This window comes from Oncorhynchus tshawytscha, linkage group LG08 (assembly GCF_018296145.1).
Source record: "Oncorhynchus tshawytscha isolate Ot180627B linkage group LG08, Otsh_v2.0, whole genome shotgun sequence".
In the NCBI taxonomy this organism is placed as follows: domain Eukaryota; kingdom Metazoa; phylum Chordata; class Actinopteri; order Salmoniformes; family Salmonidae; genus Oncorhynchus; species Oncorhynchus tshawytscha.
This window is the reverse complement of record NC_056436.1, coordinates 19062941-19086713: the sequence shown is the minus strand read 5'-3', so window position 1 is coordinate 19086713 and position 23773 is coordinate 19062941. Positions and strand designations below refer to the sequence as shown.

General features: G+C 41.7%; 1 protein-coding gene across 5 annotated transcripts in view; it reads right to left on the bottom strand.

Moving 5' to 3' along the window:
- LOC112256835 (E3 ubiquitin-protein ligase HECTD1) overlaps nt 1–23773 on the bottom strand; it is a 40267-nt gene that overhangs the window by 12188 nt on the left and 4306 nt on the right. For all 5 annotated transcript variants that reach the window (XM_024430375.2, XM_024430371.2, XM_024430374.2 and 2 more), the window contains exons 3-24: nt 23473–23707; nt 21351–21578; nt 20831–21112; nt 20054–20324; nt 19701–19777; nt 17892–17990; nt 17525–17639; nt 17215–17386; nt 16139–16277; nt 15776–15946; nt 15391–15613; nt 14952–15215; nt 10217–10293; nt 8936–9070; nt 8467–8613; nt 8224–8318; nt 8018–8123; nt 2742–2876; nt 2476–2615; nt 2029–2352; nt 1745–1911; nt 1319–1495 (exon numbers count right to left, since the gene is read on the bottom strand). In XM_024430375.2, the coding sequence (XP_024286143.1) occupies nt 1319–1495; nt 1745–1911; nt 2029–2352; nt 2476–2615; nt 2742–2876; nt 8018–8123; nt 8224–8318; nt 8467–8613; nt 8936–9070; nt 10217–10293; nt 14952–15215; nt 15391–15613; nt 15776–15946; nt 16139–16277; nt 17215–17386; nt 17525–17639; nt 17892–17990; nt 19701–19777; nt 20054–20324; nt 20831–21112; nt 21351–21578; nt 23473–23707 (3779 nt within the window). The remainder of the gene's footprint in view (nt 1–1318; nt 1496–1744; nt 1912–2028; nt 2353–2475; nt 2616–2741; nt 2877–8017; nt 8124–8223; nt 8319–8466; nt 8614–8935; nt 9071–10216; nt 10294–14951; nt 15216–15390; nt 15614–15775; nt 15947–16138; nt 16278–17214; nt 17387–17524; nt 17640–17891; nt 17991–19700; nt 19778–20053; nt 20325–20830; nt 21113–21350; nt 21579–23472; nt 23708–23773) is intronic.

Here is a 23773-nt window from a genome sequence, read left to right as displayed (position 1 = left end):
AGGCAGCAGCAGGCTCGTAAGCATTCATTCAAACAGCACTTTCCTGCGTTTGCCAGCAGTTCTTCTCTGTGCTTCAAGATTTGCGCTGTTTATGACTTCAAGCCTATCAACTCCCAAGATTAGGCTGGCAATACTATAGTGCCTATAAGAACATCCAACAGTCAAAGGTATATGAAATACAAATCGTAGAGAGAGAAATAGTCCTATAATAACTACAAACTAAAAAAACTTCTTACCTGGGAATATTGAAGACTTATGTTAAAAGGAACCACCAGCATTCATATGTTCTCATGTTCTGAGCAAGGAACTTAAACATTAGCTTTTTTACATGGCACATATTGCACTTCTGTTGCATTATTTATTTGAGACTAAATTGATTTTATTTATTATATTAAGTTAAAATTTAAAAAAGTGCTCATTCAGTATTGTTGTAATTGTCATCATTTATAAAAATTTAAAAAAGTTAAAATAATAATTAACATTTAAAATGTTTAAAAAACTTTTTTAATATTTATTTTAAAAACATTGGCCGATTAAATCGGTAGCGGCTTTTTTTTTTGAGTCTTCCAATAATCGGTATCAGTGTTGAAAAATCAGAATCTGTCGACCTAGGGCGGTCAGAAGCATTAGGTTAAGTAATAGGCCTATGGTGTGAGGTCAGAAGCAGAGGAGAAAGCCTTCAGTTGGAAAACCAGGAACAAAGGCTTGACCGTTTAGAAATGTTGAGTAGCGTCACCCACAAACCACCTGTACAATGTCTGATACAGACATTGTTTTTCAAGTTACTAATAATGTTATGAAAGGACAATGAACAACTGCTGGTTGATATTTTCTGGCTGACCCCCCCACAGTATTTAACATACAAAAGTGAGACTTTTCTACGAGCGTTAGTAATAGGTGCTTTGGGTTAAGATGCACTAAAGGCTCCTCAAATTATATAAATGCACTTGATGTTCACAATTTGTTTTGTGGTTGGTCTACCATATTTATCAATGACTCCCTTGTCATTAGTTTTTGCACATCTTATGTTCAATCGTCATAGTTACGTAGCCCGATGTCTCTGAACTACTATTATAACACTGCCCCAGTGATGATAATGGGGTGACGTATGGGATTATTCTGGGATAAAGCTCAGCATTATGTCCTGCTTTAGCAGTTTAAACATGCATCATCATGTCAGCCGAAGTCCCGCAGAACATTTAACAAACACTTTTTTCATATAAAACAAAAGCTTTCTATGCAAGCCGTGTGTGTGTTCAGTTCCACACAGTGGGATGTTTTATTAGATGGTGGGGCTCAGGATGTACTAGTGTCTTACCGTTATGGGCCTCCCCCGTCACCGTACCCTCTCCTGCTGGGTTGCCATCCTGGTCTCTCCACTTCCAGTCGATGCCCCGCACCACGCGCGCACCGGGCACTATGTACTTCATCACCTGGGAGCGGAATAGACGCCTCTGCCTGCGCAGGTTGGCCTCCGCTTCCTTCACTGCTTTACCTGTAGAAGGGAGGAGGAGGTTGGTCAGATTGCTTTGCATCATTCAAATCTAATGAATAATGATTCATAAACATAGTGTCTCAGTAAAATGAGTGCTCCTCGCACATACCTTACTAAAATACTTATGTGTTTTGACTGTTTCTTGACAGCAGTGGCGAGAGCTTAGACCCCCAAAGAGCAAGCAGAAGTGGCACGGACAAACCTCCCATAGAGAAGAAACCTCAAGAGAACCCAGGAGCAGACTCTTACCTAGCTGGTCCTCACACACACCACTGACGGTGCCGTAGATCTCCAGGCCTGACAGAGACAGGTAGTGGGTCTGCCCGCTGGCATTCTTCCCCATCTGCTTGATGCGGATGTGTCTCCAGCCCTGTTTCTCATCTTTGGATGGGTCCAGAGGCCAAGTGGCTGTGGACCTTCACAACAGGACACAAACTCACTGTCAGAATCAGATATAGGTTTTGGATCCTGAGTTCTTCCTGACCATAGGCTCCTGGATATGGGCCCTTCTGACTGGGACAAGGCTGACTTACCCCGGCTCGTTGAGGCTGCAGTCCTCCACGTGGTTGTAGAGACTCATCCAGGTTTGGCCGTCTTTGGACACCTGGAACACCCAGTTCCTGAGGGCAGAGCGGCCGTAGCCACGTGCGTGGCGCAGGGTGTAGGCAGAGGGGATGACCCACAGGCCCAAGTCGATGGCGAACCAGGCGTTCTTATCATCGTTGGTGTGGCAGTTGAGGGCAGAGCTGTCTCGACTCAGGATGTCCTCCAGTCGTCCATATGGGAGGTTACGACCTTCAGAGGAGGTCACTACCACCAGGCCGTAGGCTGCTGGGTTCACCCACTCATAGGCAGTCCTGGAGACAGAGGAAACACACAAGATTAATACAAGGTTATTTTCTAAATACTTTTTTGTATTGTATAATAAGCATTTAGCTGATCATCAGGTCTTCACACAATGACGATAGGAGGAGACGTACTTTGCATTGGTACCAATCCAGTAGACTATTCCGTTCTCGTCAAAGTCATGCTGGTGTCTGAATGTGAAGGTCTGTCCCTCTCTTAGCTTCTTGACGAAGATGAAGGAGGATCTATCAAAGTCATACCACTGCTTGGCAACCTGGGGGAGAGAAAGGAGATTACTCTGAGACCGCGTGAGTGTTCGCTCAAACTGATCGCCTCAAATATGCTGAATGGACAGATAGTGAGAGAAGATGAAACATGGTTAAGTAAGAGGGGGTGGTACCATCTTGAGGAGGTACTGCTCCAGAGACTCCACGGTGGCCAGGGGCTCCATCTTCAGCATACGTCCGGTACGGTCGATCAGCGCAGTTTCCCCAGGCGCGCGCTCCAGACGGAAACGCAACCTCCTCGTCAGGATCTAACACACACACACAGGAAGGACGAATAATGGGCATTTGACCTTTGACTGTTTGACGAGTACTTGCAGGAGTACTTGCATTCCTCATGAAGTTGATTGAGAGAATGCCAAGAGTGTGCGAAGCAAAGGGTGGCTACTTTGAAGAATCCATAGTAGAAAATAAATTGATTTGTTTAACCCTTTTTTGGTTACTACATTATTCCATGTGTTATTTCACAGTTTTGATGTCTTCACTATTATTCTACAATGTAGAAAATAGTACAAATAAAAGGAAAAACCGTTGAATGAGGTGTTTATATATATATAATAAATAAAGGGCCATTTAAGATTCATTTTTGAAACTATAATATCAACTGGTTATATTAGATTGTGGAACACAAACTTTTAAAAAAGGTAGTAACCACAGCAGTGGTGCTTGCTTGTAGAATAGCTCTGCTATGGCATAGCATTGTTTTGTTCATTTAGCAGACAAAACACTTATTTCCTGAGCCCTTATCACTGTCAAAACACCTATTTTCTTTCTCCACCTACCTTTATAGTAAAAATAACCATGATGTAATAAAACAGAAAAAAATAGAGCAGAATGTTAATCGCATCTCGTGTCTAAAACAGCTATTCTCAGAGATCATTTGAAACAGTGCTCAATTTGGCAAGATGAAATACATTTTTTCAAAGTTACAAACCAAACTATGTCTTCTGTTAGAATTTAGATAATTATACTGGTTTCTTGTTATTTTCTAAAACGATTAACAATTCCACATTGAACACCGCAAGGATGTGAATTATGGCCAGAACATCTGGTTAGCTTAACGGTCAGCTTAACGATTCTGATGAAAATACACAGTCTTCATCAAACTAATGTTTTTGCAAATTTTCAGTGTAGAACCTGTCTATGTTGGGGGGGTTATAGCCTAGGCTAACCAATTCTAAATGCCACTAGCAGTTTACAAAGTAGGGTTGTCACTACTGTTAGTTGCCAAAGTCATATACCCTGCCCATTTCTAAAAATTGGATTTGAACTGTAACATTAAATTAAGATCGAAAAGCGTATTTTTGTTTTCATAATTGTTTTTACATTTTGACTGTGGCACCGAAAAGTATGCATTTATTCCAAAACGGCACGTCATTCCTGGAACACATATTTCCCTACTTCAGTCAACCAGTCCATTTAGAATGTGATAAAACTGTCGTCATTTGGCAAGGAATGTAGCTTGTGTATCCCATCAGTTAGATACGTTTTTATAGGCATTTATTTCTGTAAGCACACACACACACACACACACACACACACACGTGTATAGGGAGCGATCAGAACTTAATTGAGTGAGACACAGAAGGAAAATGGAATTTAAAGAACATAACTGTGATGCTTGGCTTGGTTTATTTGTTGTTGTGTCCCGCAAATGCACATGTACAAATGAACACTACAGTCAAAAGCAAATAGTTTCACAGTACAGTGCATTTGGAGAGTATTCAAACTAGAGGTCAGCCGATTATGATTTTTCAACGCCGATACCGATTATTGGAGTACAAAAAAAGCCGATACTGATTCATCGGCCGATTTTTAAAATGTATTTGTAATAATGACAATTACAACAATACCGAATGAACACTTATTTTAACTTAATATAATACATTAATAAAATCAATTTAGCCTCAAATAAATAATGAAACATGTTCAATTTGGTTTAAATAATGCAAAAACAAAGTGTTGGAGAAGAAAGTAAAAGTGCAATATGTGCCATGTAAGAAAGCTAAAGTTTAAGTTCCTTGCTCAGAACATATGAAAGCTGGTGGTTCCTTTTAACATGAGTCTTCAATATTCCCAGGTAAGAAGTTTTAGGTTGTAGTTATTCTAGGAATTATAGGACTATTTCTCTCTATACCATTTGTATTTCATATACCTTTGACTATTGGATGTTCTTATAGGCACTTTAGTATTGCCAGTGTAACAGTATAGCTTCCATCCCTCTCCTCGCTCCAACCTGGGCTCGAACCAGGAACACATCGACAACAGCCACCTCTCGAAGCAGTATTACCCATGCAGAGCAAGGGGAACAACTACTCCAAGTATCAGAGTGAGTGACGTTTGAAACGCTATTAGCGACACCCCGCTAACTAGCTAGCCATTTCACATCGGTTACACCAGCCTAATCTCGGGAGTTGATAGGCTTGAAATCATAAACAGCAGAGCTGCTGGCAAAATGCACGAAAGTGCCGTTTGAATGAATGCTTATGAGCCTGCTGGTATCTACCGTCACTCAGTCAGACTGCTCTATCAAATCATAGACTTAATTATAACATAGTAACACACAGAAATGCGAGCCTTAGGTCATTAATATGGTCGAATCCAGAAACGATCATCTCGAACACAAGACGTTTATTAGTAGAAAGAGGAGGAAGGGAAGCGCTACTAAGGTACACAATAGTACATTTTGGTAGATAGAAGGTGCTCTTTGGTAAAAGGGGTAAATTGGTCATCAAAAAGAAAGGAGGACCAAGGCACTCTTAATATAATTGATTAAAATGCATTTATTAATATGAAAAAGTTTTTTTTAAACCAACGTTTTGGCTGCATAGCCTTCGTCAGAGAGTACAAAAAAAAAAAGAAAAAAGAAATACAAGGTCCTCTTTAAACAGCTTTTCAATTAGCCCTAATTGGAAGAGGGAGTGGTTACACAATTGATTGGACACACCTAGTAAGCAATACTATAGCTATAATACTGTAGCTAATACTGTAGCTAAAATACAACTCCAAACTAGAAGTACCAGAACACTAAAAGGTAGTTCTAATCTTAAATATGACTGGGAGAAGTGTCAAGAATAAGAAAGCTAAATATTCCATAGTACACTAGAACACAGTAAAACATGAACAACAGTCTAACCACAGCTGAGGGCAATTGAGCAAAATGTCCAAGATGTTTATTCTTTCAGTGAAATACGGAACCGTTCCGTATTTTATCTAACGGGTGGCATCCAGTCTAAATATTCCTGTTACATTGCACAACATTCAATGTCATAATTACGTCAAATTAGTTTGCAATGAGCCAGGCGGACCAAACTTTTGCATATACCCTGACTCTGTGTGCAATGAACGCAAGAGACGTGACACAATTTCACCTGGTTAATATTGCTTGCTAACCTGGATTTCTTTTAGCTAAATATGCAGGTTTAAAAATATATACTTCTGTGTATTGATTTTAAGGAAGGCATTGGTGTTTATGGTTAGGTACATGTTGGAGCAACGCCAGTCCTTTTTCGCGAATGCACACTGCATCGATTATATGCAACGCAGGACACGCTAGATAAACTAGTAATATCACCAACCATGTGTAGTTATAACTAGTGATTATGATTGATTAAGTTTAATGCTAACTAGCAACAGGCGGGCTCCTCGTGAGGCAGGTGGTTAGAGCGTTGGACTAGTTAACCGTAAGGTTGCAAGATTGAATCCCTGAGGTGACAAGGTAAAAATCTGTCCTTCTGCCCCTGAACAAGGCAGTTAACCCACCGCTCCTAGGCAGTCATTGAAAATAAGAATGTGTTAACTGACTTGCCTAGTGAAATAAAGATTAAATAAAAGGAGCAAAAAATTGGCGCCCAAAATTACCGATTGGTATGAAAACTTGAAATCGGCCATTCCGATTAATTGGTCGACCTCTAATTCAAACCCCTTCCCCTTCTCCACATTTTGTTACATTACAGCCTTGTGAAAAAAAATATTTTCCCTCAATCTACACATCTACACCCATAATGACAAAGCGACCAGTTATATATTTTTTGCCAATAATGAAGTACCTTATTTACACAAGTATTCAGACCCTTTGCTATGAGACTCGAAATTGAGCTCAGGAGTATACTGTTTCCATTGATCATCCTTGCGATGTTTCGACAACTTCCAGAAGGACAACCATCTCTGCAGAACTCCACCAATCAAGCCTTTATGTTAGAGTGGCCAGACTGAAGACACTCTTCAGTAAAAAGGCACGTGACAGCCCGCTTAGAGTTTGCCAAAGGGCACCTAAAGAAACAAGATTCTCTGGTCTGATGTAACCAAGATTGAACGCTTTGGCCTGAATGCCAAGCATCATGCCTGGAAGAAACCTGGCACCGTCCCTACGGTGAAGCATGGTGGTGGCAGCATCATGCTGTGGGGATGTTTTTCAGCAGCAGGGATTGGGAGACCAGTCAGGTTCGAGGCAAAGATGAACAGAGCAAAGTAGAGAGAGATCCTTGATGAAACCTGCTCCAGAGCGCTGGGGACCTCAGACTGGGGCGAAGGTTCACCTTCCAACAGGACAACGACCCAAAGCACACAGCCAAGACAACACAGAAGTGGCTTCGGGACAAATCTCTGAATGTCCATGAGTGGCCCAGCCAGAGCCCAGACTTGAACACAATCGAACATCTCTGGAGACCCAAAATTGTTATGCAGCGATGCTCCCCATCCAACCTGACAGAGCTTGAGAGGATCCACAGAGAACGGGAGAAACTCTCCAAATACAGGTGACCCAAGCTTGTAGCGTGATACCCAAGAAGACTCGATGCTGTAATCACTGCCAAAGGTGCGTCAACAATGTACCGAGTCTGAATACTTATGTAAATGACATTTCAGTTTCTAAAAACCTGTTTTTGCTTTGTCATTATGGGGTATTGTGTGTAGATTGAGGTGGAAAAAACTATTTAAGCAATTTTAAAATAAAGCTGTAAGATAACAAAATATGGAAAGGGGGAAGGGGTCTGAATACTTTCTGAATGCACTGTATTTGGAAAAAAATGGAATCTCTGGTTAAAGATCAAGTTTTGGGCCTCCCGCAGTGCCACCAGAGACTCTGGGTTCGCGCCCAGGCTCTGTCGCAGTCGGCCGCATGGCATGACCTTAGTCTCTCCCGAGCCCGTACGGGAGTTGTAGCGATGAGACAACAGTAACTACTAACAATTGGATACCACGAAATTGGGGAGAAAAGGGGGTTAAATAAATATAAAATAAATAAAAATTTTAGTTTTGACGTTAGTTTGAGTACTCATGCTTATCCCTAGAATGAGTTTTACTGAACCTAAGCTTTAAAACAGGTCGCTGGAACAAACAAAAACTGACCATCACCACTATACTACTGAGAGGTGTGGTGGAGGAGACTCACCTGCAGGTTATAGGTAGAGCCTGGGGTGTCATACAGGTGCAGAGGTAACCTCTCAATGGACTCCAGGACTGCTAGTAGTTTGCGGATTAAGGCAACTGCGGGTCGGCTAAATTAATGGGACAAACCAGGAAGTGAGCCACTGACAGGTTTTTATTATTTAAAAACACATTTATACAAATGAATTATATAAAAGTCTGAATTATTACCTTTCATCATCTTCGTTTTCACTGAATGCGGTTTTAAATACATTTATTCTTTCCATTAATGGTTTACAATCATGTTTCATGTCAAGTTCCACACTCTGAAAAAGAGAAAAACATGAATTGCGCTGAGTTGGACTAACGAGGAAGTTGGTTACCCAGACAGTGTTGAGAAAAAGTATGAAAGGAAGAGAACTGTATAGAGTACTACGTTGGGCCAAAACACCTCATCCATCCCATCTTACTTACATTATTAAGGACTGTAAAAAGTGCTTGCACTAGGCCACTGCTGCACATTTCATAGGGGGAGATGGTGTTCTCATCCTTGAGAACCACAATCAAGTTTTCCAGAGCCGTTTTCATCAAGTCTCTCCATGTGTTCTCTCCCTCGATACACTGCAACAGAAACAAAACAGTACATTTAACTTTCACTGAGTCATCAAACCTGTAGCCTACAGCTTCAGACAGAACCAAGAAAACGACTACATATCACAGAGTGAGTCAATCAAAATATCTACTTCGTTTTTTAAAATTAAAGTACCGATTTACTGTAAATTGCATTAAGGCACACTTTCCATAATGTGCAAGTAGACGTGAATTGATGTCAATGTGTGAGTGGATCAGGGCGATTCCCCCACCTACCGGTCTGTTGGTAATCATAATGTTATCCGACTCCGACATAAATTTAGGTTAGAGTTGATGTGCTTTTCCCCCCTACCTGTCTGTTGGTATGCAGCTCCCAAGCAGACTCCAGCTGGGTGGCGATGTTCCGCAGGGTGACCACCACCCCCCTGGGCATGCTCTCTACCGCCTTGAAGTGGTCATCATACAGGTCTCTGGCCATGGTCTTCACCTGCGTTTCACATTTCTAGCCATTTAGCAGACACTCGTATCCAGAGCCACTTACAAATCAGTGCATTCAACTAAGGTAACACAACCACACATCACAAGAACAGACAGAGGGGCTCTAGGCTCGCTGGGTGTTAAGGAAAAAGTGAGGGATAACTAGCATAAAACTGCTGTTAGGCTTGGGCTGTATACCAGGGTTTTTGGAAATAGACACAGGATGGTTTTTCCAATACTGTTGAAACTATTTGAACTTTCTATACATTGGAATATTTGCAACTACTTTTTAAGTAAAATACATTGTCAACTTGTCAAATATATGTTAGGAGATAAAGAAGATTGTGTTCTTCATTTCACCCGTCAGATGATTTTTCATTATGAAGCTTACAGGTAGTAGTACCCAGTCACGTAGTTTGTTTACAAGCACACAATGACGAGACCAGAGCCTTATGAGTCACTCAATGTTGTGCAGCACCTGCCAGGTGATCTAGTTACGGTATGGAATTCACAACTAAATGTTCACCAGCTAGATATCTTATAACTATTAAGTTAACTGTCTAAAATGTGCCAAATGCTCTGCAGTTGTACATTTGGTTCGCTAATGTAGTAGCTACTTAGCTATCTACCAAAGAGGTTAGCTTCTTCCAAAATATGTCGAATATTAGTTTTGTGCGTGCAGTAAACTGGGAGTAGCATTTTTTAGTTATTGTAATAACATCATGAGCTGGGATGTCTGTCCTGAAAATAGTTTAGGTCAGAGACTGTATAAAATGTTTGCAATGTGATCGTTAGCATTCTCTATGGGATTTTATATGTACTTGTTAGCATTGCTAATCTTCGTGTTGCAAAGGCTCAATGGAGTTTGAAAACAGCGCCCCCTGTGTTTAGTGCCGGTATTACCTAAGATCCCGGTATGGAACAAGGCTGGTATGAAGGTATGACAATCTGGATACTGCCCAAGCCTACCCGCTGTTATATAAAACAGAAGAATGATATGACGGCTAAACGAGATGGATAATATGTAATGTGCTCTAAAGCAACAACAAAAAAAGTGTCCCTGTGACAATATACAAAGTAATCTTCTCAATTCAGGAAGAAGGAAGCTGGATTTAAACAACAAAAATACTGCTGAACAGCAGACGGACTCAACCACCTTTTGTTTTGTTTTCTCCAATTTGGATTTGAGCTTTCTTCCCCTCTTTCCAGTCCAGCCAGTCACAAATTCGGACCCTGTACAACACAGAGAAGGAAAACATTAAGACAATTCACATCAAATGCAGGGCGGACTGGGAGATGCACTTAATGGCTTTCCACTAGCCATCACCACATCATTATAGTAGAGGATAACACTACATGACCAAAAGTATGTGGACACCCGCACGTCAAACATCTCATTCCAACATCATTTTTTTAAAGTTATTTTTTTATTTATTTCACCTTTATTTAACCAGGTAGGCCAGTTGAGAACAAGTTCTCATTTGCAACTGCGACCTGGCCAAGATAAAGCATAGCAGTGTGAGCAGACAACACAGAGTTACACATGGAATAAACAATTAACAAGTCAATAACACAGTAGAAAACAAAGGGGGGAGTCTATATACAATGTGTGCAAAAGGCATGAGGAGGTAGGCGAATAATTACAATTTTGCAGATTAACACTGGAGTGATAAATGATCAGATGGTCATGTACAGGTAGAGATATTGGTGTGCAAAAGAGCAAGTAAATAAATAACATCATGGGCATTAATATGGAGTTAGTGCCCCCTTTCCTGCTATAACAGCCTCCACTCTTCTGGGAAGGCTTTCTACTAGATGTCGGAACATTTCTGTGGGGACTTGATTCCATTCAGCCACAAGAGCATTAGTGAGGTAAGGCACTGATGTTGGGCAATTAGGCCTGGCTTGCAGTCAGCCTTCCAATTAATCCCAAAGGCTTTCGATGGGGTTGAGGTAAGGGCACTTTGCAGGTCAGTCAAGTTCTTCCACACAGATCTCAACAAACCATTTCTCTATTCACCTCACACTGTCCACCAGAGCATTGTCATGCTGAAACAGGAAAGGGCCTTGCCCAAACTGTGGCCACAAAGTTGGAAGCACAGAGTCGCCTAGAACGTCATTGTATGCTCTAGGGTTAAGATTACCCTTCACTGGGACTAAGGCGCTTAGCCCCCTTCAAACCATGAAAAACAGCACCAGAGAATATTCATCATTGACCAAACTTTACAGTTGGCAATATGCATTCGGGCAGGGGGAGTGGCCTACCACTTCACAGCTGAGCCATTGTTGCTCCTAGATGTTTCCACTTCACAATAGCAGTACTTACAGTTGAGCAGGACAGCTCTAGCATGGCAGAAATTTGACAAACTGGAAATGTGCCTATGACAGTGCCACATTGAAAATCACTGAGCTCTTTGGTAAAGGCCATTCTACTGCCAATGTTTTTCTTTGTAGATTGCATGGCGGTGTGCTGGAGTTTATATACCCGTTAGCAACAGGTGTGGCTGAATAGTCAAATCCACTAATTTGAAGGGGTGTCCACATACTTTTAATATAGTCTCAGGGTTTCCGTTAGCCGGTATTACCTGGCTTTTGGCTGTAATTATTTTAAAAGGCCAATTGTCCGGGAATAGAAAACAAATCCTATTGAGATAATGCTTTATTGTCTATTAATTGATGGAAATACATTTGACTGGTCATACTTATTGGTCTATGAGTTCATTTGCATAATTTAGTGGAATTAAATTGGAGGGTGTACATTCATTATGGATCTTATTAATTTTTGGGCCATGATTAAAATAAGCTACTCGATTCATCAACTGGCAATTTCAGTGCACTTCTCATTCGCTATTCAAATGCTTAGGCAACAGTAAGGAGGCTTCAGCGTGCCACACAACACTTTGCAATGAGCTGGAGGCAGTATGCATTTAAAAAACATATGGCTACCTAATCGTTGAAACCAGAATGTGGCACTACATGAGACATCATCTTGCTTTAAAGTAGCCTAGGCAAAACCCAGCCATATCTGTAGAGCAGTAGAGGCTCCTCAGAGGACAATTCCTCAGTGAATTATTATTTATATATTTTTATAGTGAAACATTGTCATTTTTAGATAAAACTATTCTATAAACATGTTCACGTCACCAAATAATTTATTAGAACACATTGTTTTGCAATTAAGGTCTACAGTAGCTTCAACAGCACTCTAGGGTAGCACCATGGTGCAGCCGAAGGACAGCTAGCTTCCGTCCTCCTCTGGGTACATGGACTTCAATACAAAACCTAGAAGGCTCATGGTTGTCACCCCCTTCCATAGACTTACACAGTAATTATGACAACTTCTGGAGGATGTCCTCCAACCTATCAGAGCTCTTGCAGCATGAACTGACATGTTATCCATCCAATTAATCTAGTAGTGAAAGTATAAGCTACAGCTAGCACTGCAGTGCATAAAATGGGTTGAGTAGTTGACCCAAAGAGAGAAAAAGACAATAGTTGAACAGTTTGGAAACAAATGAATTTCTCTTCCAAGACATGGTAAGCTTTTGGTTTTACTCATTTATTGCCACTGAGACCCACCGGTGGAACTGCTAAACTGCTTACTGATTGAACACTGTACTGAATGCTTGTAGTGGGTTTACTAATGTGTTAGTTCTATTAGCTATGTTGTCTATCACATTACTTTAGCTAATATGGTGACAACAATGTAGGCTATGTCTAGGTTATATGGTTTGACGTCCACAAGCGAAGGGAAAAGGTGAGAGGAGAGCGTGTAGAGGTGAGAAGGAATACAACGTGGCTGCTATGAAAGTAAACTGTGTGTGTGTGATCAGGGGTGTATTCATTCCTCCTATTCTGTTGAAAAACATTTCTTAAAAACGGAAGCAAACGGAACGAAACAGTGATAAACATATCTGAATTTGTCCAATAAAAACTCTAATTTGCAACTGTTGGACTAATAATTACACTGTAGATCAGCTAGATGCAGGCAGGAGTGTGAAAGGCGGTATTGAATGTGTCACTGTCTGCCCATGTGTCACGGTCTCACCTAATTTCTCTCTACACCTATGTTGTAAACTTTCCATAGGCTAAGTTGTAGCAACCTCATGATGGCTATAGGAACATTTTGTAGTAGCCTAAACCTATTGAAGTTACATTGAACTGGGTGAATGGAATATGAATGACAGGCCTCCAATATGCTGTAATAGAAATAAAGCCATGCTCATAAAACAAAACATTGTCCTATCTTAAAAGGCAATTATTTTATTTCATTGTCCATATCCTAGTGCCTTGTGTGCATTTCTGCACTAATAATGTTAAGAAATAGTTGATCAACATTTTAAGCGAAACGTTCTGATGTATTGCATCAGATTCATTGCTTTTTAAAAGTTGTATGAATTTGGGATCTATAATCCCACAACTGTCCGTTTGGGATATTTCTTTCTTGACAAGCTGACCAATAGCCTAGGTAAACTGTTTTACTATTGGGGTAGTAGATTGACATAAGCGGCGCGTCCAAAAGGCTAGGGGAATCTAAGCTTTCCTTAAGTAAATGGAATTAAATTGCCAAAATGATAGCCTAATTAGCATACTACTGTCTTTAAAGAAAGAAATAAAAACAGTTTGGAAAGAGAAGACCATGACAAAAATACTAATGTCTTTTAGTTATGAAAATGATCAACTTAATTGAGTGAACAAGCGTATGCCTGTAGTCTATCTTATTGGCACCAGCAGAAAACGTCGGCCATATCCCCAGTGAGTGTGCAGTGCGCATATTCACTCGATCATTGTTGGGTCAGTGACACATAAAAGTCTGTTTTAGGACAATAATTTCCTCCTCCAGTTTAGATGGACATCATATTCTATTTATCTCCCCTTCTCAGAGGCCTAAAAAAAGATTCTGCCGTCTCCAGTCATATAAAGTTTAGTAGAATTGCATGACGTAGGTTTCTTTCTTTGCACAGGAAAAACATCTGATATAGCTTATAGTCCAGGCCTCTACACTACACGCTCAGCCATGCAACAGTGATTGAGTTATATTAGCCTAAATTATGACTATCCAATCTAATCACATTACGATTAGTAGGCTCTTACATAAGTCTGCAAATGCGATGATGCATGGAATGATTTATTATAAAGGTGCATTTTTACGGTGAAAAAGTGCTTCCGAAACATGAAAGTCACGCGCAGCCTATGTATAGGCTAGTGATTTTGCTGTTCATTACTGAGGAAAAGAAAATGTGCTTCCTGAAACATGAAAGTCACACCAGCCTATGTATAGGCTAGTGATTTTGCTGTTCATTACTGAGGAAAAGAAAATGTGCTTCCTGAAACATGAAAGTCACACCAGCCTATGTATAGGCTAGTGATTTTGCTGTTCATTACTGAGGAAAAGAAAATGTGCTTCCTGAAACATGAAAGTCACACCAGCCTATGTATAGGCTAGTGATTTTGCTGTTCATTACTGAGGAAAAGAAAATGTGCTTCCTGAAACATGAAAGTCACACCAGCCTATGTATAGGCTAGTGATTTTGCTGTTTATTACTGGGGAAAAGTAAGTGTGTGCAGTAAGGACACACATCATCGCCTCGATTGGCATGTTCTGTTAAGTTTAATTACCATAATATAAAATGTGATTTTTGTCATTCTGAGCACCGTGTCTCAGAATCAGGTTATGGTAAATTTCTCAAAACGTCCGGTAAATTAAAATTCTGCCAGTCAAATGTCCGGACACACATTTCCATAACGGAAACCCTGAGCTGAGATAAATAAATAATAAAATGAGAGAGATTAATCTATAAACAATTTAGGCACATTTAACTACAGAATTAAATACAACAAACAATCAATCAACAAACAATCTATATGCACTGAAGTTCAAACTAACAGACCTAGTGATGTTTCAGCGGTGAAGGAGTGCTTCGTGCCCCTGTTGGACTCAAACACGAAGCCGGGCAGGTCCTCCTTGAGGATGGTGGCCTGCTGTCCATCAGAGTTGTGGATGGCGATCTCTCCCTCCTTCAGGCAGGTCAGGGACCAGTTCCCCACCGTCAGCTTGGTGGGACCCAGGGCAGACAGAATGGGCTGGCTGGCTGTCACAGGTTTCACCTGGCTCCGGGCACGCTGCAGCTTCTCCAAAAACTCACTACGACTTTCTGGGTGGGTAGTACAACACGGTTATTCACTTGTTACAACTGCATGTATGCGAGTGGAGGGAGCTCATTCTGGCCTCAATTCCAAATAAGAGATGGAGAGGAATAAGTAACTAGTTGAGGAAAGTCCAAGTCATAACATACCAGGTCGATTGAGAAGGTATGTAGCTAGGTCTACCTGAGCTGTCGGAGCCTCCCTCGGGGCTGCCGCTGGAGTACATGGTGGCCAGCTTGCCGTCCAGGATGAAGCGGAACCATCCGTTGGAGCCGTTGGAGAGCTCCAGGGCTGCAGCATCACTCCAGATGTACAGGCAGTCCCTCCCCCTGATAATGGACCAGTCACGCCAGTGGTAGGGTTTCCCCTGCTGCACCTCTTTGGCATCCTCCTGTGGCTCATCCTCCTGGTGGAACCAGAGACATTCACTTTACATTTTAGTCATGTAGCAGACGCTCTTATCCAGAGATTTTAAATACATTTTCTTTGCGGAACACTTTTTATTACACAGAAATCACAAAGCTCTATCAGTGTATATTTGAACTGCATTATGGTGTTCTTATTTCACCTTCTCTGGTTTGGACACCTCCTCGTTCTCATCGTCTGAGGTGGGTCCAGCCAGAGTGGACACCTTGTTGATGACGCCCAGTCTAGCCAACTGGTCCAGGAAGACATCTCCTCCTTTGTCCACCAGGTCTCTGATGATCTGCAGTGCCAGCAGGTGACCGTCATCATCGTCCTGTACAGGAAGAGACACCACATTTAACTTAGCCTGTGGATTACAAGAGAGCTGGTGCAACTAAATAGCTTTTTAAACAGGCATTCGGTTATTGGTGGACGTTGTTAATAGTGGAGGATCACACACACGAGAACACACGCACATCTTGAACACACACATACACAAAAAGATGGATGTTGTGTAGTGCCGTACCTCCTGATCCAGTACGGTGGCGGTGATCTCCACTAGCACGGTTGGCAAGTTGTGACCGGCGTCAGAGTCACACACCTCCTTCAGCAGCACTTCACAGCTGTAGTGGATCATCTTCCTGATCAGAGCCAGGCTAGCTTTCCTGTAAGGGACAGAGGGACGACATGTTAAAGCACCAATGTCACTTTTTGGGCAACCTGACCAAATGCCCATAGAAATGTGAGTTATAGATCTGTCATGATCATTGAAAGCAAGTATAAGATGCATAGAACAGATCTGTGTCGTTTTTGAGTCTTTTGCTTTCGGTTTTGTACACCAGCTTCAAAACAGCTGAAACTACAATATTTTTGATTAATGAAAATATATTTCACAGAGGTTTAGATGGTACAATGATTCTCTGAACGAGAAACTGAAATTAGGCAAACTATTAGAATTTTAGCAAACAGGAAATGGAGGCACGATTTCTGCATATTGCACCTTTAATGCAGGGGTTTCCAAACTTTTTCAACCTGGCAGTATTTCAATCTGAAGACATTATGGTTTGAAGTGACTGAAATGCTTTAGAAAAGGGATTGAGAAGTTCAGAAGAGCATCAGGCAACAATGTTGTATGATCTCTATGTAGAAAAGAACCTTATCGTTGATTATGTTCTTTACCCCCTAGTCTGATTTAGAGCCTGGTCTTGTCCACTCGGTGCTAACAGCTTGTGGGCATAGTAGAGAAACAGTACATACGTGTTCCTGACACGTATGTACCTTACAGTATCTTTCAGTGATGGGGTCATAATATTTCATAGCTTAAAAAAGATAGAGACATGTAGGGAGAAAAAAGAACCCACTCTGTTTATTACAATAGCATGTAGAGGCTACCAGCGGTTACGGTTCTATGAACCAACCACAAAACTTCTCTCGCAACCACATTTTCAAATCACGTGACCCATAGTTTGTGAAACCCTGTGTTAATGGATTTGTATGTGTCCCTATTCAAATAAAATTGCATTCAGGACCTCAGTAATATATACATCTCTGTGAGTATAGACAAAGGTCCTTTGGTCAAGTTACTCTCAAAGTTGTGCTTACCTAATAGAAGGTAGCATGGTTTGCTGAAAGGTTTGTGCAAATACTGGTAGCAGCCTCTTCAGGTAGATGGGGGCCATCTCAGGGTCTCCTTTGGGTTCGCTGCCCTCCTCCTCCTCGTTCAAGTCTTTCTTCTTCTTGTCCTCTCCTTTGTTAACAGGGCACATCCAGTCTCCTTCAGAACAAAAGAGAACACAACAAATTGTGAAATAACCACTGTGCTTTATTCTCTGATGGGCATGAGCCACTGACGACCAAGGATTTTCATGGAATCAGTCGGCAGCACAGCTGTTAATATATTGTTAGAACTCACCAGGAGACTGGAGAATGGCTACCACCTCACTGTGGCCACGCTCCCTTGCTTTGTCCAGGGGAGTTTTCCCATCTTCATCTCGGAGGTCAGGGTTGGCTCCATGTCGCAGTAGAGTCTATAGACACATAGAAAAATGCTTACTAGGGGAACTTACTGTATCTGCCTGTATTCCCAAACAACATATAGAGGAGGATAGGGTGCACACGCAAAAACTTTATCCTATGTTTTCTTTACATTCATTGAATTCAATATACACCAGCAGCCAACAGTCCAGCTGCTGGGCCTTTATCAAGGGATGTTGTTGGAAAAAACAGCTGTTTGAGCGTTACAAGATATTTCCTCTCAAGGCTAAAGAGACCATAGCTACCTTTGCTACTTGAGGCCGTCCAAAACAGGCAGCGTAGTGGAGGGAGGAGGACCTCTGACCTCTGTTGACATCAGCACCTCTCTCACACAGGAACTCAACCTGGGACATCAACCACAACAGGGGTATTTCAACAGGGTCTTGATAATGAAGGCATGCAAAGAACAACTTTTTACAACATTTTGGAACAGACGTGTATTATTGGACTCTCCTTATTTCAGTCCCTTTTCTTCTGTTTGGTGCCAAATTAATACAATGGTGTCGTGGTCTGGTTTCGGGGTGACAAACAAGTCATTATGTAACCAAACCATAGTAATTCGTCTGCATTAGGCCATGCATACAGTTTGTTGCTATGGACACCTATTGACAGAACCTTGAGCACTGAACCCATTCTTGCAGCACAACAGGGAAGAGATGCTGTCCTTAAAAGGATACTTTGGGATTTTGTCAATGAGGCCATTTATCTACTTCCCCGGAGTCAGATTAAGTCATGGATACAATTTTTGTGTCTCGATGTCCAGTATAAAGGAAGTTAGAGGTAGTTTACTGAGCCAATGCAAACTAGCATTACTGCAATGACAAAGTACCTTCGGAAAGTATTCGGACCCTGTCACTGACAGAGCTCCAGAGTTCCTCTGTGGAGATGGGAGAACCGTCCAGAAGAACAACCATCTCTGCAGCACTCCACCAATCAAGTCTTTATGGTAGAGAGGCCAGACGGAAGACACTCCTCAGTAAACGGCACATGACAGCCCGCTTGGAGTTTGCCAAAAGGCACCTAAAGAAACAAGATTCTCTGGTCTTATGAAACCAGGATTGAACGCTTTGGCCTGAATGCCAAGCATCAAGTCTGGAGGAAACCTGGCACCGTCCCTATGGTGATGCATGGTGGCGGCAGCATCATGCTGTGAGGATGTTTTTCAGCGGCAGGAACTGGGAGACTAGTCAGGATCGAGGCAAAGATGAACAGAGCAAAGTACAGAGATCCTTGATGACAACCTGCTCCAGAGTGCTCAGGACCTCAGATTGGGGTGAAGGTTCTTCTTCCAACAGGACAACACCCCAAGCACACAGCCAAGAAAACAGCTAGAGCCCAGACTTGAACCCGATCAAACATCTCTGGAGACTTGAAATTAGCTGTGCAGCACGGCTCCCTTCCAACCTGAGAGCTTGAGAGCATCTGCAGAGAAGAATTGGAGAAATTCCCCAAATACAGGTTTGCCAAGCTTGTAACGTCATACCCAAGAAGACTCGATGCTGTAATCACTGCCAAAGGTGCTTCAACAAAGTACTGAGTAAAGGGTCTGAATACTTCTGGAAATGTGACATTTCCATTTTTTATTTTATTTATACATTTGCTAAAATGTCTGAAAAGCTGTTTTTCTTTGTCATTATGGGGTATTATATCGTCATTGTGGGGTATTGTGTGTAGATTGACGAGGGGGGAAAAACGATTTAATCCATTTTAGAATAAAGCTGTAACGTAACAAAATGTGGAATAAGTCGAAGGGTCTGAATACTTTCCGAAGGCGCTGTATATGGGTATCTGCATTGCGCTAACGCTAGTAAGTAATTGTTCTAGAGCTAGTTAACAACTTCCTTCAACTGTGTACAGAGACATAAAAATGGTATCCATGAGCTCATCTGACTCTGGGGAACTAGATACAGTGCCTCATTTCCAAAATCTATCTTTAATCCCCCTGGCACAATAAGCCATTCTGTTCTGTTCGCATGCGTAATGGTCCCCATAATGTATTGGGTAAACTCTGTAAAGAGATGGAGGGATACGAGACTCAGTCTAAAATAGCTTACCATTTCCTGTGTGCCAAACGCAGAGGCCCAATTCAAAAGAGTCTGCCCGACGTCATCCATGAAATTCACTTCAAAAGCTGCAACATAGGAACCATTTTAAGCAATTGAATATGCGTGTGCAATAACAGACACTTTTCATAAACATGACACATTTACCATTATGCAAAACAAACGGCTGAAATTAATTAAGAAAAATTGCACCATTACACCAGATTGGACAAACTTCCTCTGCCACATCATCATGTGCCCTAGCCTCCTGACAGACCAACATATAGGATATATCTGGGTCCCAAATGGTGCCCTATTCCCTTTACAGTGCATTACTTTTGAGCCAATACTATCCACCCACCCACCTCCGGTGTCGATGGCATCAATGAGAGCGTCTGTGTCTTTGCTGCGGATACAGTCGATGAGCTGTCGGTGGGAACGCTCCCCGGAGCTGTCCAGCCGTCGCAGGCCCGGGATGCGCCCTGTTGAGCCAGCGGTGGATTTGGGCAGAGCCTTGCGGCCCTCGAACAGCAGCACCAGCAGCAGGTCCACCAGACGCATGGTGTCCAGAACACAGCGCTCGTCTCCCTGCATGGCACTCTCCATGGAGTCAGGCAGAGCAGAGCGTAGCAGATCCTATACACACACAGGAAACACACACACAGAGACAAAACAAAAACACCACTTCTATTATCCCATTATTATCTTATACTAGTCATAGTGTCACTTCAGAATAGCTCTCATTACAATACAGTTCTCTTCACTAATATATTCTGAAATTAGATCCTTTCAACATTTTATGTTATTTTTATTACTGTTAGCTTTCAAGATATTGCAGTTCATATATTAAACATTGTATTTCATAGCAATTTTATTGGCACATTATGAATTCTTACTAATACAGAAATGTGTCCCAGAGTGCTCATAACACCAAATACAGCTACCACAAATCAAACTGCAATAATTTGACAAGGCTAAGGACTTAAAATAAAAGCCATCTAATAAAACTCTTCTCAGTAGTCTCTGAGATATGAGCTGGTCCTTAAAGACTCACATTGAGAAAAGTATTTTGTCAAATGGGCAATTTGATTTGCAAATGTTTTTTTGTTTTTTTAACAATACTAAATGTAAAATGTCCTTACATGAGTGACGAGGGGAGAGCCTCTGCACAGCGTGGACAGCAGGCTAACGATGGTGGACACCTGGTTGGAGAGTTTGGAGTCGGCGGCGGTGGGTTGGGCCCCAGTGGAGGTCCGGCCTGGCTTACAGGTGGAGGAGGGGCCAGAGACCGTGCCCCCTGCCGCCGCCATCCGGGACAGCAGCTCCTCTGTCAGACCGTGCTTGGCCAGTGGCGCGGGGTCCACCCCTCGACGGGTGAACCGGTCCGCCAGGGAGGCAAAGCAGCGCAGAGCACCGTCAGACACCTGTCAATCAATGGGTTGCATTTTCATCAATAACAATGCAATCTTTTGCAACTAGACCTTCAAGCTTCTTTCCAGTGATAATTGATTCAATTTATATAACTGATTGGATTTATATACCACTTTTCCAGTAGTTCAAAACACTTAATATAGAAATGGGGAAAACTCATTCATCCACCACCAATGTGCATGGATGACCACCCCCCCCAACCGATGACCCCTGAGTGGGTGTGCCAGTCACCTGGTGGTCTTCGTGTTTGAGCAGACTGGAGAGGGACTCCACGCAGGTCTCCAGAGAGGAGTCCTGGGGCTCCATCTTGCTGCACAGGCGAGACACCACAGACATGGCAGAGTGCAGGGTGTCCTTATGGACCAGATGACCGCTGTCCCGGATGAAGCTAAGCACACAGTTCAGACCCCCAGCCTCAAACACTGCACCAGACTCTCTGGTACAGATCAGCTCCAGCACCTGACAAATGACACCACAAATAGTCAGCAGAAGAATATATTCATAAATGGTTATTTATGATGCGCGGCCCATCTTTTTTACTATGGATTTCACAACGAGGACTCTGCACCTGACTACTTTTGAGTATGAGCATGTTCTGTAATATTCTACCACATACATAAGCCCTTCCTAAACCAGATATATATGTTGTGAAACATGACCTACATATTCAAGACCTAATTTGAATAAACTCCTCATACGCATCTTGTGATTTGAATAAAAGGTCCCAGGTAAAGAAAGATAATGTTTTCTTTCAGGGCGTAACATGTTATTTTTCTTCCACCAGCAACTGTGGCAGGTAGATGAAAAGAAATCTACCAGCCAAAATATTTTTTGTCATAATTACATTTTTTTTTAAACAACTGATGACCATGTTTTGTCATGTTTCTAAAACAACACATGTATTAATAAGTAATGTGCTAAATTTAAATGTCATATTTTCTTTTAACCAAAATATCAGATTAGACAAAATGTTCAGCTTCCCCTTTAAGGGTGTGAGATTAACGGGGCCACTGGAGTCAGGTCACGTGTGTTTGTATGTGTGTGAGATTTGGGATGTGACTAGTAGTAGACAGTGGCTGCAGTCCAAATTAAAAGTCGACAGCCCTTGGCCCTAAACCCTCAGCCCTTGAATGACGTATTACATTGTCACATCAAGAGTGTACCTTAAATGTCCCTTGCCCAAGCGAGGGAGAGTGATGATCGGAGAGACAACGTCCTTGGTGGAAATCTTGAAATTGAGCTTAAAAAACAACCAATCTAAAGCTATTATTGTGCCTAGCAAGCTAACGTAGCTAGCTAGCACTCCTGTCAGGTTGCTAGCTAGCTACAGTTACTTATAGCTGGCTAGTTAGTTTTATAGTTTGGTCATTTATTCCAATAAATTTCAGAATCCCCCAAAATCTGTTTATAAAGCTAACAATGTTTTATAGGCTCCTCACTATGAGACTAAGCCAATATGCCAACACTAAAATCAATGTCATCTATACATATTGTTTTTGCAAGACAGCATCATAATTTTCTCACATGCCAAAAATACAGCCACGTTGATTAATATGACACTGTGCCACCGGAGTTTGACACGCGACTAGTTTGCATTGAATTGTGGGTCATGAGTAAATTAGACCAACATTGATGCCTGTGCCTCCAAAAAATGATCTATCAGCACTTCACTCACAGTGTGCAAAACTGTTGCTGCGCGAGGTGGGATGTAGTATTCGTATTTCTTGGTGTGATTAGCGGCTATGAAACAAAACAGCAGAAATACTTTGAAAACAGCTACTTCAGCATTTTTATGCTAGAAATCAAGGAACTTAAAACGTTAGCTTTTTTTTTTTACATGGAACATATTGCACTTTTACTTTCTTCTCCAACACTTTGTTTTTGCATTATTTAAACCAAATTGAACAGGTTTCATTATTTATTTGAGACTAAATTGATTTTATTGATGTATTATATTAAGTTAAAAAGAAAGGGTTCATTGTTCATTCAGTATTGTTGTAATTGTCATTATTCCAAATATATAAAATAAAAGAAAATATATATATATACATACATATATATATATATATATATATATATACATACATACACACATATACATAAAATCGGTATCGGCGTTGATAAATCATAATCGGTCGACCTCTAATTCTTACCCACCAATACCTAAATCGACCCGCATTTGGCACGTGTTCATTTTATGCCCTGAAGCAAACAGTTGATCACATAAAAATAAAAAAAGCAAGGGAATTGTTTTTATAAAGTAGAACAAAAACGACTTCTCCACAGTGGTGTAATGCTCCCACAGTGTTTAATAGAATAATGCTTCAAGCCCAAATTCTAAATAAAAGCGTACCTTGACACACTGCTCGGCCAGGTCTCTACTGGTCCTGTTGTTGAGCTCCACCACCACCAGGCGGTTACACAGAGCCTTGATGGCCCCGTCCACGCCCACGATCCTGCGGGTGCACTCAGCCGACACGTCCAGGTAGTATGTGATGGCGCGGGCCGTCACCTCCAGCACGTTGTCCGGGGCGCTTTCGTCCAAGAAGATCTTACACAGGGCGGGGAGGAAGGTGCGTGGGGGACACCTGGGGGACAGAGGAGGGCATATATAACCTTTATTTATACAGGTTATTCACAATGAGAAAATCTAT